This window comes from Abramis brama (genome assembly GCF_963993115.1).
Source record: "Abramis brama genome assembly, chromosome: 7".
NCBI lineage: Eukaryota > Metazoa > Chordata > Actinopteri > Cypriniformes > Leuciscidae > Abramis > Abramis brama.
In genome coordinates this window covers 23,671,959-23,686,983 of record NC_139969.1, presented here as the reverse complement: position 1 = coordinate 23,686,983, position 15,025 = coordinate 23,671,959, and the positions used below count along the sequence as shown (strand labels likewise).

The 15,025-nt window shown below is 39.1% G+C and overlaps 1 protein-coding gene across 3 annotated transcripts in view; it reads left to right on the top strand.

Moving 5' to 3' along the window:
* The window catches only part of fam110b (family with sequence similarity 110 member B), a 46,433-nt gene extending 35,894 nt beyond the window's left edge, over positions 1-10,539 (top strand). For all 3 annotated transcript variants that reach the window (XM_084121082.1, XM_084121083.1, XM_084121084.1), the window contains exon 3: positions 8,018-10,539. In XM_084121082.1, the coding sequence (XP_083977208.1) occupies positions 8,345-9,538 (1,194 nt within the window). In that variant the 5' untranslated portion in view covers positions 8,018-8,344 and the 3' untranslated portion in view covers positions 9,539-10,539. The remainder of the gene's footprint in view (positions 1-8,017) is intronic.
* Positions 10,540-15,025: the final 4,486 nt, after the last annotated feature.

Below are 15,025 nucleotides of genomic sequence, written 5' to 3'. Positions count from 1 at the left end.
CATAAAACAAGAACATTTAAAGGCACAATATGTAACTTTTTTGCTTTAAAAATAGCAAAAATCACTATATCTATGTTATATATTTTTTTTAGTTGTTTACTTACATTATCCAGACTGTTTCCAACAACTTTCAAACCAGGAGAAATTTTAATTTAATTCGAAGACATGGCACGTTTCTTTATTTCCGTTTTGTCGCAGTCAATGGCGTCATATCCGCGTTGTCCCTGGTTTCCGCTTGTACTGCCATGGTAACCAGAGCTATGAACTAGAGCCCTCTGATAGTAACCAAGACGACAGACGTGGACCACTGTAGTTCGCAATGTCTATCTGCACGCTGTTGTTGTTTCGTTCAAACATTATGGACCATGGCAAGCAGACTTTGGATAAAAAAGGAGAACTAAAACGAGAATCAATATCAGCGCGGTGTTTTCGAGATGCCTAGAGCTCCCATAGACAGTATATAAACGAGAGCTCCACGTCCGAGACTTCGACCGCTCCTACATGTACTTTATTAAACAGGTGAGCACATTTTCATAAAACTAATCAATGTTATATAGTTCAACAATGATAAAATGTTAGAATATGATCTGTATGTTATTCTCATGTTGATCTAGCTTACTGCTAGTCTCATACAGACAAACTAACACCATACATTTCAACACATTCAAATGCAGTTTAGTGTGCTAGTGTAATGTTAGACCAAGTGAAACAGCGCTGCGTTACCTCACAAGTTTAATTTGTCTAATAAACTGACCTGTGAGTAATGATTCTGCGTGTAGTTCGGTAGAATGAAATGTCCATATTCCTTTTATATCCGCGGGACTCGCGTCGCGTGTGGAGCTGATAGCTGTCTCTTAGCAATCCCGAACTGCTTCATATCACAGTCATGATAAAAGCATTGATGTATTCAGTCATCCATAAACATTATTAGATCGGTCGGCTTGACGTTGACGACAAGATCCATAATTCTTAGCAAATGTTGCGTCATCAAACTACGCCTTTGTTATTGTAAATAGGTTAGCGACCCCTAGTGGAGAAAAAATTCCATACTGTACGTTTAATAATGCATGCATAGCAGGGCTTTATTCAGGAGTCAGCAGGAGTCATAAAGTACATAAAGTCATAGAATACATAAAGTCAGCAGGAGACAAATGAATACAGTAACAATGCATCACTTTCAACCTCTTGTTGAAACAACTGTCAAAATGGATGGCTTGCAACATGACTGTTTTGAAAGAATTACAGTAGGAAAGGTAAGAACATAGAACTGGTTGTCTGCAACTTCATACATCATCTGTCTCGGAAATCTGAAACAATAAAATTACATAATACATGCAGCTTAAAACAAAACACAGATGTATCCTGTGTATGCACGTCATTACATTATCATCATCATCATCAGTTGAATGTGTGGTGGACAGGACATGAAAATCCATCAATACTAAAAATAAATGTTTATGTTCACACGTGGACTAAACGGCAGTTAATAAACTATTGCTTCAACTGATCTCTAACTTCAGTAAACACACAGAAATGAACCGATCAACTGCACATTCCTCTACTTAGTAATGAACTGTGGTCGAAAGCTGAAGACGTAACATGAAGGTAGGCACGCCCTCACGTGATTATGATTGGTCGATTGATAAGCTTAAATCTAATTGGCTAAAGAGTGCGACTGATCTGTGAAGGAGGAGTGCGCTGCCAGGAAAGTCTCAAAAATACACACACACAATTCTAAAGATAAACTCATAAATTTTAAACATTCAAAGGTTTTTGTGCACAGTTGTACATCTACGAATTGTGTTTTGCATTTGTGAAATGTATTTTATGAATATATAATTTTATTTTGCGCATGTGAATTGCTTTTTGACAGTACATTCACTGTCTGTGAAGACATGTGGAAGAAAAAGTGGAAGAAAAGACATGTACTCCGCACTGCCACTTGAACAAAATTTATTGTTTGAATTTTTTTTAGAAAATTTGAAAACACGATTTTGTGATAAAAGTTGACAGAATTTGAATGCTGAGACTTTTTAATATAAGTATTGTCTTTTTTGTATGAGTATGCGTTATTGTTGCGTATGACCTAAATTCAACATGAGACATTTTCTTCACACAGTATGAGTCCTAGTCTGACACCCTTTTCCACCCCCCTTTGATTGACAGGATATAATCGGCCCTGATCATCGGCTGTTTTTTAAACAACCGGTTGATGGCCGATTTTGAAAATAATGTCCTACCCAGGGCTGCCAACTCTCACGCATTGAGCGTGAGACTCACGCAATTGACACTTATCACACGCTCTCACGCCACACATCCATTGCACAGAAAAATTGCGGAGCAAAGAGGTACTTTTAATATTAAACTAATTCCCAGCTCTTAGATTCCGTCAATTTTATTACGAAATTCAGACAAAAATACGTTTGGCGCTTGTAAATGTGACGTGACAGATCGCTGAGCGCCTCAGTTCAAGTGCACGTGAACCGATCATCTGTTACTTTTTTATTCAAAGATGCAGTACAACTGGTTTTTCAACCACGGAAAGAGGTCAATATAACAGCAGGAGAACAATTGTCACATAACGTTACATTTACCTCAGGAAAGCCATTTAATGACCATAGCATGTTAATTGAATAGAAAAAAATAGCTAGAGAGGAGATTTTGCTGAGCACTATATTACATTTATTATATTTTTACTTATGTCATTAAATAATTGTTGTTATAACAAAAACTGCATTATATTTAATTTAATTTCTTATTTTTAACCTTTAATAATACCAGCAGATTGGGCCCTCTATGTTTACAGCATTAGGTGAGATTATTTTTTTTATAAAATTTTAAATAAACATGTATTCAAATTAGTCAATATTGAATCAAAATCGGAATCAAATCACAAGAATGGAATTGAAATCTTGAAATTTTTGTCAAGCAATAATAAAAACTGTATCCTACCAGTCATCTCACTCCAAGCTAAACTCAAAAGTTGGCAGCCCTGGTCCTACTACCAATAACAAGACAAATGGATTTAGATAATTTGCTATCATGTGTCCATTGTAGACCAGCTTCTACACAGTCGAATAGACACTGTGTGACACTGCGACTGGTTTGGTGGCTTCTATATATGATATAATTATGTAACAAGAGCTCTGGCACATTCAGACACACACACACACCTGCTGTGACAGTGGGCCCATGTCTGGATGAGTGACAGGAGGGGAGAGCCAATGAGCTGCTCTCCCCTGAGGGCCGGGGCTCATCTGCTGGCTCCATGAGTCTCTAGTCCAGCCCACTGCTCACAGCACACAACCAGCTCTAATGTCACAGCCCGAGCTGCTGCTACTGCTGCTGGTGTGAGCGGATAACATATGGAAACCAGAATCAACAGTACAGCTGCGGTGTAATCTTATGAAACTATTGCGAACATATGAATAAATCGGGTCCAAAAGTCTTGTTTCCATTAAAGGTCAAAATGCTTTTAAGATTATCTCAAACCTCCTCTGCATGTGCTTTTATGACACTGATAAGGGTTGTATTTTTTATATATATATATATAAAAAAATCTTTATAAATTACTGTTTTTTTTATGTAAAAATAGGATTTTATTAGGCTATTTATAAAAAATATTTATTGGTTCTAAATAACGGTAACAAATAATTTTGTACGTATGCTTTTTATATATATGAAATATTTAGTAAGAAAATGTTTTGACGCCAAAACCAAAGCAGGTTAATAAAGCAGTTTTGCTGTGAAGCAGGATCATAGCCTACTGTAGTTCTTCTCACCCTGAGAAATGTAACTAGAGGACGAGCCTTTAGGCAAATGTGATAAAAGGATTTTTGCTGAAATCCAATCTTCTCTTTGTTTTATACATGATTTTGTAACCCAATACTCTCAGCGGGACATTGGTGCTTAATATCATCTCAGAGTTGATAAACGCAACAGACTCGTGAATCTAGTAATAACGTAACGCACATCTACGAGCAGGATGTTTTATATTGTTGTTTGAAGTAGTCATGTGGCCTTAAAGCAGCAGTTTTCTTTTCTTTTTTTTGTGTCAGTTTTGGTTTTAAACTGCCTGAGTAAAAATTGTTCGCGTGATCATCATGTGTTTGGGATTAAAAGAAAAAAGTTTGGCCTCTCAGACAACAAGATGGTTTTAATGGTGGTGTTGCTACATTGCCAAACGGCTCAGCTGATGTGGCGTATTTTCTGCGCTTTTCTGTGATTTTTATGACCCGAGGCGCACTGGAATGTGGCTTACGTGGTCATAGAGTATAACACTGGTTCAGCTGAGAGAACATTCCTAACATGGGAAACGCACTCGTTGATACAGATGTGCTTTGTGATCTGCTAGCTGTACGTAAGAAACCATAAAGACCTCATGAAATAACAAGCAGTTTTCTGTACTTTTGCTGAGTGCTGACATATCCTTGCCCTGTGCTGACTTGTTTACTAAACAGCAAGTTTGTATAGGTTATTAGGTTGTATCGGTATATGGATTTTTTTTATTAGCTTTTAATTTATCTTTTAGTTTGCCACAGCTGTGAACCATGATTAGCAGTTTGCTAGCCAGAAACGCTGATATTTGGGAGAGGGACTTTCTGATTCTAGAGTTTTTTGATCTGACAAAAATCGTTTACACCTCTGAGTACAAGATCAATATTTTACACTATCAGTATTTATCACTAGACCTTGCACTTTCTTTAGTTCCACTGACCTGCATCTCACGATTTTAACTAACAGCATAATATTGTATCCATGCATTAGTCTTAAAGTGACAGCAGCATAATAAACTACTGTTAGACCTACCTGGAAAACCTGAAAAGCACTGTAAATTTCATTTGTATGTTTGTTCTATTGTATTTAGTTATTTGTGCTATTGATTGTAGTTTGATTATTTGTTCTTTTTTTTATTAATGGTCATTTACTTGCCTTTTATAATGTTCAAAATTTATATTAGTTAGTAGTTTTAGCTGTGGAATCAAAATTGGAATCGAGAATTGTATTGTAATAATAAGATGAAATTTCACAAGGATACATGTGTCAAAAACAACAAAAATAATAATCGAAAGTATATATAGTAATATTAATATATATTAATATATAGTATAGTGTATATATATTATACGTAATAATAGTTGAATCGAAAATCGAGAATCAAATTAAGATTAAATTAAGAATCTGTTTCGATACCAAGCCTATATTTATATGTAATGTATATTTAATGAAGTCAATGTAATAATGTGTGTGTGTGTGTGTGTGTGTGTGGAGAGAGAGAGAGAGAGAGAGAGAGAGAGAGAGAGAGAGAGAGAGAGAGAGAGAGAGAGAGAGAGAGAGAGAGAGAGAGAGAGAGAGAGAGAGAGAGAGAGAGAGAGAGAGAGAGAGAGAGAGAGAGAGAGAGAGAGAGAGAGAGAGAGAGAGAGAGAGAGAGAGAGAGAGAGAGAGAGAGAGAGAGAGAGAGAGAGAGAGAGAGAGAGAGAGAGAGAGAGAGAGAATATACTCTCACACTATATAAATTCACACTAAACTGGATTAATAAATGCTGTAACATATTGCTTATTTGTTAATTAATAATGCCTAATGCATTAACTGATGTTTACAAATGTAATCTTATTGCAAAGTGTTTACCACTAAAGCCACAGAGTTCATTGTGGTCTCTTAAGACCAGAAAGGAATATTTACTGTAGTACACACACGACAGGTATGTTTCTGATAAGGGCATAGGATCACATATGCAGGGAGGCCTGCATGTATTACTGATCGTGTAGGAAGTCGTTCTAATATCCGTTTTACAAATCGCTGTTTCATTTCAGCAGGCCAACTCACAGGGATGGTGCGGTGAGGTAAAGGGTTATTCTTACATGGGCGATAAGGGTGAGCGGGTGCGTTGAGAAAGCCGTGGGGATTGTCTTTGGCTCTGATAATTCAGAAGGGCTTTGGAGGGAGATGAAATGATGTGAGATGGCTCTTGGCTGGAGTCCCACAGCTGGGCTTACTCTGTTTTGGGGGAGGGGGCTACAGCACTCAACACAGAGGATTAAAGGCGACTGGGTTTTTTTTTTCTTTGCGAGGGCGTTTGGGGAGATCGTTACAATTATTACTCTCTACATGACCCGTGTTTTAGTATCCTCTGTGTTCTGTAATTATGTTTGAAGAGAAAGGCCCATTCCCCATATGCGGTTTAGGTTTATAATCATTGACCCCTTCCTGAAACATATAAACATTGTTGATGGCGTTATTAAAGAACACAGTTTTCATCACAGTCTGCTCATATTATGTCTAGCTAAATCATCAATAAAGTGACTGCAAAGTTGTTTGCTGTATATGTTTGGTTTTGTCCCACCAATGTCCCGCAAATGGCAAAATAGGTTAGTTTAAATAGTATTACTCTCTGGCTGGTACATAATTCACTTCCAATTACTAGTAGAAGTTGTTTTGTATGTGTGTGTGTTTTTGACCAGAAATATTTTGATAAGCTTTATTAAGAACATCTGTGACGTTGTCAATTGCCACTGAAATTAAATTGCGACTTATAAACGCTTATAAAAAGCACAATAGTAGAACTTTTTGCCTCATAGACTTCCATTATAAGTACATAACCTCAAGTGTGTTGACAGCATGCCACAGATGAAGGAGTTTAAATTGTCCTTTTAAAAGGCCATCTTATGCTGTTTTCTCCAATACTACCTCTGACTTTTCTAAGACTTTGCAAAGTCTCTATCTAACCCAGAATTGACCCTGGGGACATTTTAAGTGCTTGGGCGGAAAAAAAGTGCTTTTGGGTCCAGTGAGGTTTACTTGCTAATGGGAGTTTTTTGTAATTAAATTATATGATATTTCTGCAAAGCTGATTGCTATACAACAATAAAATCCCTTGTGAGCTTGTAATCAGTGGATTTGTATGCCTGAGGTCAGGATGCACAGAAATTAAGAACTGTGTGTAATAACTCTGATATGGGTGCCATTGTAAGACAATGTTTTACACAGGTTTGAAGTTACCTAGACCTTGTAATTGTCAACATACATTGACTGCATAACAAAACATTATTTGAAATAACAGACCATTTTCTACACTACAAAGTAGTACAGATATGCTATTTAAATAAGTGTGAAGCTATATAAGCAAGACAGCATAAACCTATTGAGCTAAAAACCCTAGGCATGTGAAGGCTTAATATAAAACAGACCTGAACTCAAAAAAGAAATTCACTTGCCGTCTCAGTAATGGCTATGCTGATGTTTATTTTTTTTATAATCTCTGCAGCCCTTAGATTGAATCAGAAGATTGTCACAGACTGTTGTGCCATAAACTGCTTTGTCATAGCAGTTTCCAGAACTATTGTGGCCACCACCAACACTGTTGTCGAAGAACCTCTGTAATTACTTTTATTTATGAGACCAGGAAAGTTTTCCACCATTTTGTGTTTCTTCCTCTCTTCAATGTATTTTTTTTCTTGTCCCCCTGCAAACAGCCTCAGGGTTTTGGCAGGAACACGAATCCTGATCATACGTCTATATTTCTCTGTCTGCAAAAAGAAAACATGCACACTCACACTTAAATTGCTGAATCATTGTTTCTTTGCAGTTTTATGAGAATAATTTGCCTCTTTTGACTTATGAGAATATATTCATATAATGTTGTTATGAAATAATTATAAGCAATATGTAAGAAAGATGGCTTATCAAATTCTCTTGCTTTATTGGTTGATTACACAGACGAACAATGGTAACATATATAAATGTATCATATAAGGATAAACATTGCAGTTATACATAAGGAACCACGGTGCACTAGTGCATATAAATATTTCTATATTTAAAAACTTTCTCATACACACCCACCACCACCCAAATGTGTTAATTCCACTGATATTTAGGTGTACATGTGTTTCTATTAGTTGTTTTCTCGTGCTTACATCATCAGCCAACAGCATGCCAGAGTCGCAGCTCTTCCTGTTGTTGCTAGGAATGTGATGTCACCTGCTCCTTTAACATGGTTGGTCCTTGTGTGTTTCAGGTCCTCAGCCTTGGCCAGGAGCAAATGAGCAGCGACAAGGCTTTTCCCCACAATCCTCTGGTGCTCCCTCCCAGCTGGCTGAGCCTGACAGGTTGTGCTGACACTGACTGGAGCTGAGTGCTCTCTTTTTCCGTTGTGCGGGGCCTGGCTGCGTGGAGGAAGCGGGGGCTAATTAATGAGCTGTGAGTATGAGGCCTCACTGCTGACAGCCAGTGGAGACGGGATTAATAGTCCGGTCATCTGGCTTGATGTGTGTGCCTCCAGGCTGCCCCTTGACGAGAGTCCACTGCGGAATCCACCACGGCGGCCGCCGAGAGACCAGCAGAGATGCCCACCGAGACGCTGCAGGCAGATAGCAAGCCCGCCGTCCAGGGTGGGGCCTTTGCCTCTGCTGTCCCACTCCGCATCCTCAACAAGGGGCCCGACTACTTCCGACGCCAGACTGAGCAAAACCCGAAGCGGTTGAGTGCCGTGGAGCGTCTCGAGGCCGACAAGGCCAAGTACGTAAAGAGCCAGGAGGTCATAAACGCTAAGCAGGAACCCATCAAGCCACAGGTACTGGCCAAGCCCCCTGTCTGCCCAGTTCCTGTCAAGAGGAATGGCGGTGTGGGATCTGGCTTGAAGGCCTCCAACAACAATGCCAAGTCGGACACCTGCGCAACCACCACCAAACGGGAGAATCTCAACCTGGAGATCTTGAAGAACATCTTGAACAGCTCCTCCTCATCCGAGGGGCCTGCCAAGGGGACATCTTACAAAGTCGGGGCACGCAGCTGGGCGCCGCATCGCTCATCCGAGCTGACGGAACCTGGATGTCGTTCTTTTACCGACTCGCTCAAGGTACCATCTTCCACGCAAGGTCGACACAGTCCACAGGGAGGCAACTTGAACCTAAGTCGCAGGCTGCTGGAGGAAAGGTCGTGCGAGGCCGTTGGTGAGCGCTCAACGCTGCATGCCTCCCACAGCTCCTCAGACATTCGCCGCATGTGCAATGGCAAGCCACTGAGAGCGGCCCGTAGCAGCAGCTCTTCCGCACCACCACTGCCGCCCAAGCCTAGCGCTAAGGCCTTGGCTGCTTGTGACAATGCACACCGCTCCCCTGAAAGAGAGACACTGGCCAGCACTGCTACAGAGTTGGAGTTGGGCAATTCTGTGGCCCGCAGGCCCTCTCTGCACCGCTCCAAATCAGACCTGAGCGACCGCTATGCTCGGGCCGGCGCAGACGTGGAGCGCTTCTTCAACTATTGTGGGCTGGATCCCGAGGAGCTGGAGAGCGTAGGTGTGGAAAGCTTTGCCCGAGCGAACTCTGACATTGTGTCGCTCAACTTCCGTAGTGCCAGCATGATCAGCTCGGACTGTGAGCAGTCACGGCATAGCAACGACGACCTGACCGATGAAGAAGACGATGCCGGGGAGCGTGTTCCCTATGGAATTTCTGCCGTTGAACGGAACGCCCGGGTCATTAAGTGGCTCTACAGCATCAAGCAGGCGCGGGAGTCTCAGAAAGTCTCCCACGTCTAAAAGAGGGAGCAGACCTCCATAACCCAATCTGGACTTGGTACCTGCTTATTTTTGCAATCCATGCACTGTCTTTGAAATCTCTAAAGATTACATGGCAAAGCCTTTTGAGTTGACGGCTCTTTTTACTCGCTTTTTTGCATTCAGTGTTCGCTGTCTTCTGAATCTGCATGACTCCTTAGACACTCAGCCTCTTTGCGGCCTCAAGGTAATGCAGCTCATGTAGGAACCTCTTTAAAGATGGTTGCGTCAATGCCATCTCTGTGCTGAGAACAACTCATATTTCCTTTTTTCTTTCTGCCTCTGTCTATCAAACGTCTTGATGCCAGCACTTTTCAGGTGCTTCTTATTTCACTTGGGTGCACTGAGCCAGGAAGCCATATTGGTATGAATGCAGAGCTGCAGTGTGTTTAGACTTCTTTTGATCCTCTCTCTCTGTCACTTTTTTTTTTTTTTTTTTTTTTTTACTTGTTCTTATGATGGATATGAGCTGTATGTATATAAACCTGTGAATAGGCGCAGCAGAAGCATGTTTTAGTCTATTCTTGACATCTCCCCTGCCCGCCTTGTCTTGGTCAGCCTTGCACTGGTCATATGGTTCCAGCAGTATCACGACACCATTCAGCTTCATGTGGTTTGTTTTCACTTTGTCTGTCGTCCATAAATTTCCAGTTTTATTTTTGTGGTACTATTGTTTCGAAAGGTGTAAATGCTGTAAGAATATGTATATCATTTTCAGAGTTGTCTGAAAAGCATTGTGTGATGACGAGTCTGCTATGTTCCTAGTAGCTCCTGGTCTGTTTGTTCCCCCTTTGGGCTTGCATTGCGAGGCTGTGTGAGACTTTGTCCATGAACAAATCTGTACAACACTGTTGTTGCAATGACATATATGTTCAGTATATTGAAGTTTGAGCTGTTACTTAAAGATTTCATCAAATGTTTGTTCACATTTAGTTCTTTTTCATTTCAATAAATGGCTGATTTTGCCAACTTTTGTCATCAAACTCAAATGTTTGAATGTATTTTACTGTCATGTATATATTTGATGCATGTATATGATATTTTTCTTGAAGTGAAGCATAAACATTCTTCAAAATATTTAAATGTGTCTTCCACTGGGGAAAAAAACTCATACAGGTTCAGAACGACATCAAGGTGAATGAATGATGACAAAATCTTTTTTTCTTTCTTTTTTTAACTATCTATCCCTTTAAGCAGTCATAGAATGCTTTTTGAACCAGCTCACACATTGGCTAGATAGTGAAAAAATAACAAAGGCCAATCATGCGATCCTCTCATTGCTGACCCTGAGAAAACAGCTGTCAAGTCTTGTATTCTCACAACCCTATTTTTGCTCTCTCATTGTAGCCCTTGTCTCTTTGCAGAGCATGGCTGTCTGCAGGAGGGTAGGTGCCTTTAATTTAGTCATTTGTGCTGCTTGCTTTCTCAGGGCAAGAGGAAATGATCTAATTCATCACAAATGTTTAGAAAGTCCAGACCGCTGCACTAGAGGCCCCCTTGGTCCCTGGAGCACCTAACTCATAAACAAGCTCAAGGGATCCATGGGTCACAAGCTGAAACACTTACGTGAAACCTAATGTTTTCACCCACTTTTCTCTGCAGTTTACAGAAAAGACTTGATGTAATCGAAAGCACTGAACTCGTCTTTGTGGTAATTGCTAAGGCAAATCTCAGTATAACTATTTCTCATACTTATTCAACTTTGGTGCACATGTAAAGTGCAGACGTGAATGATACCTTAAACTGTGTGCCTTATTAAGGAAAGGTGTTTTTGCTTCTTTATTCTTGAACACATACCTGAGCCACTTGTAATGACCTGAATACACACTCAAAATGAAAGGTTCTTTATTGGCATCTATGGACCTTTAACATCCATTGACCTTTCCAATGCACAAACGATTCATTTTACTGGAAAAGGTTATTTAGATTATTAATATGTTGACAATGAAAAAATATATATTTTAAGAACTGATCACTGTTATCATTTTCCAAAAACAACAAAAAAAACAACAACAACAACACCATAGCAACACCCTTGCAACCACATAGCACTGCATTAAAATACACCTAAAGTGACATTTCTTAGGTTATGCTGTTATCTTGAACAGCTTTTATAAGTGGCTGTTGATTTTAGTAACCAGAATAAGGTGTGTCTGTTATTTAAGCCACAAAATGGCTGCCAACTCTTGCTGTTCTGAAATTGAATGTGTTTTTAGGGTAATTATAAATTGTTTGTAATAGCATTTGAGTGCCTGTTAAACAATATTTACACAATGCACACCCCCTCCCCTACTCCCCTTACCCCAAGAAATGTAGGATTAGCGAATCTTCCCTCCGTCTTTGCATGACATGAAGATAATTTCTCAGTTGATCTAATGACTAATGGGAGGGTTTATCTGTTCATGTGAGGAAAGCACAAGACTGTCGAGCTGTGGCGGTAAAAAAAAGCCTTGCTTTTTCCTATGAGGACCTGGATTGAAACAAAATGGCACCCCAGGCAACAATAAGGAGGTGAATTTAATTTTCCATTTTGTTTCCTGAAGTTACACTAATAACATCAGACCCTCTCTTGAACGCCTTCATTAATTTCCATCTTGCATGCCTGACAAAAGAGGCATTGATGAATGCCCTTTCTATAGCGCCTCTCTCTCTCTCTTTCCCTGGCAGGAGTGGAGCAGAACATTAGGCTATGAAAGCAAGCCATGTTTGAGCTCTATCTCTCTCACTAGAGGGATGCTGCGACATGGCTGTGGGGTTCATTGGCTGTAATCATTCCCCCTGCACGCCTCCCTCCACAACACAAAGGCAGCAAGTTTCTTCATCCCTTTGACTCATGCTTTTCTAATGCAGCGGTTTAAGCCTAGCGCTTTGCTACAGCTGTGAACTAGCATGACATTTACCACCGATTGCCACCTCTCTCTAAGGCCAGAGGCTCACAGTCATCATGTGGTGTCATAACAGGCAGAATGTGGCCTCGTTGTCCCTCTTTTGTTTGTTTTCCTATTGTTTCGTCTGTGGCGCTGCAGCATAAATAACCAGAGATTTCATCAGCACTATATCTCCTTATAGCAGTATTGAAATAGAGGATTTTCTACATGGCACTCTTGGTCAATTTTTACTTTTGTATTTATTTAGAAGTGTCATGTCCATTAAAAGTGAAGGGCACTCATTTTTAAATCAAGTGGATTGTGAATGCAACTTTAAAAAAAAAGTTAAAAAAAAATTAAAAATATATTTTTGATGAAGTTGCACGATTATTGTAGAAAAAAAAACAATGGAAATGCATGCTGATCTGTTAAGTTCAGTTGCAATTTAGCTTGGTTAAATGTAACCAAGTAAATTGCAAGTAAATAACATATTTTATTATAAAACAGATAATAGCCTACTGGACTTTTGCTTTTATGTGTTACACTGTCCATAATACATACTGGACTTTTGCTAAGAAGCCTGATCTTTATGCAGTCTCTATGCATTGTTTTAGGCTATCACATAAATCAAGGAAAAACTGGGCCAAAACCTAAAATTGAATAAGAATGCTGAAATTGAATGTGATAAGACATTGTAGCCTAATCATTTTTTTATATATATATATATCTTTAACTTACTTTAATGGGTAAATTGTAAAATTACTATTTCTTACAGCAATCCCTTGTATTTTCATTTAGATTTCTCAAATCAAATCTCAACTTATCTGTTTCAACAAAAATGTTTTATGTTTATTTAAATGTCACATCATGGTGGTTTAGGGCCTACTTTTGTAGGACTTTAGGTTTCTCCTATACTTTTGTCAACTAATCAGGTTTTACCTTGTCAAGTATTTGAACAATACGAACAACCCGTCAGAGCAAAATATCATTAGAAAGCATGTGGCGACCCATCGTTAAAATTCCAGTAGCTTGGTAAAAGCTTTGTCAACAACCTGCATTCACTTGTGTTCAGTCAGGAGAGTAGAGGGCTCTGTGTGCAATGAATGCTCCTGAAATTGAAATTCAAATGGCAGCCCACAGCTAACCATTATCAGCTGCTCTAAGATTCATCTAGCCTAAAATAACTGAAGATGCTTAAAAGAGGGGGAATCTGAATTATAAAACATAAATTGTGCTTATATATTTAAACAGTGTAGTTTATCATGTCTTTTAAATCGGTCTGTTAAAAGTGTGTTTTTTGGCATATTCCATTCACAGAAGCATGATTTCTAACATATCTATAGCAGATTGTTCTAACATCCTCCCCTTAACTGAGGGGCAACATGTATTACCAACAACCATAATCATCTGATTGAAGGGCTTTTTCATTCTGATGAGAAATGCATAAGCCATCCATTTCTGAATACCTTTAATGGACATAATACTGAGATGGCATGCAGATGTGGTCATTAGTGTGATGCATGTAGTGCCTACATACAGTAGAATATGGAGATTAAGTAAAGCTTACTTGGGCCGTGTCGTGTGTTAAGTGTGTGTAACCCTTCTTATCTTGGGCGACTGTGGTAACTAACATAAAGCAGCACAACTGTTTTCTTGAGCAGCAAATCAGCATATAATGATTTCTGATGGATCATGTGACACTGAAGACTGGAGTAATGATACTGAAAATTCAGCTTTGCCATCACAGGCATAAATTACGTTTTAAAATACAGGCTATTCAAATAGGAAATGTTTTTTAAATGTTGTAAAAATGTCAAAATATTACAGTTTTTACAGTATTTTTGGTCAAAAGCAGCCATAAAAGACTTCCAAAAGACTTTCAAAATTACTGACCCCAAACTGTTGAATGTTAGTATTTTGAATAATGAGAAGCCATTTGCATTTTACACATGCTTGATGTTTTGATAGTTCCGTAATAAATATACTTTTTCTTGCTGTGTATCTCTATGCCTGATATTAGCCAGTTGTCTATTAGAAACTCATTTTATTTGTTCTTTCAATGACTTTCAGTGTAACAGAACCAATTCACAAAAGCGACACAATGCTTTTCTCAGGGACACAATGCACAAGTATAGGTTTGTGGTCACAGCACAGAGGATAGAAGGTCAGTCACGCAGGACTATAATTGACCTAAAAGCTTTTATTTCAGTTCCCAGTTCTGCATCAAACTCTTGGCACACAAAGAAGGAACACAAACCATATCTGGATCCTTAGATTGTTATGATGCATGTGTGTTGCTAAAGTCGTATTTTAATTATATGCCCCCCCAGCAAACAAACAAACAAACACATAAACAAACAAGCTGTTGACTGGTTCATTCTAGGTGCTTGGATGTCTGATGGATGCCATTCGTGCAATCATCATGCAATAACTGCATCATGATGAACACAGACTGTCCCCTAGTGGTGCTTTCTGTTTCCTACATGGGTGAAAATATAAATAGAAAAGCCTTTTATAAATCTAATTTCACATTACTAAACTCCAATGTTTTTATCCTGCGTTTAATGTTTTTAAATGTGTTCCCTTATGAGAACAAAATGCA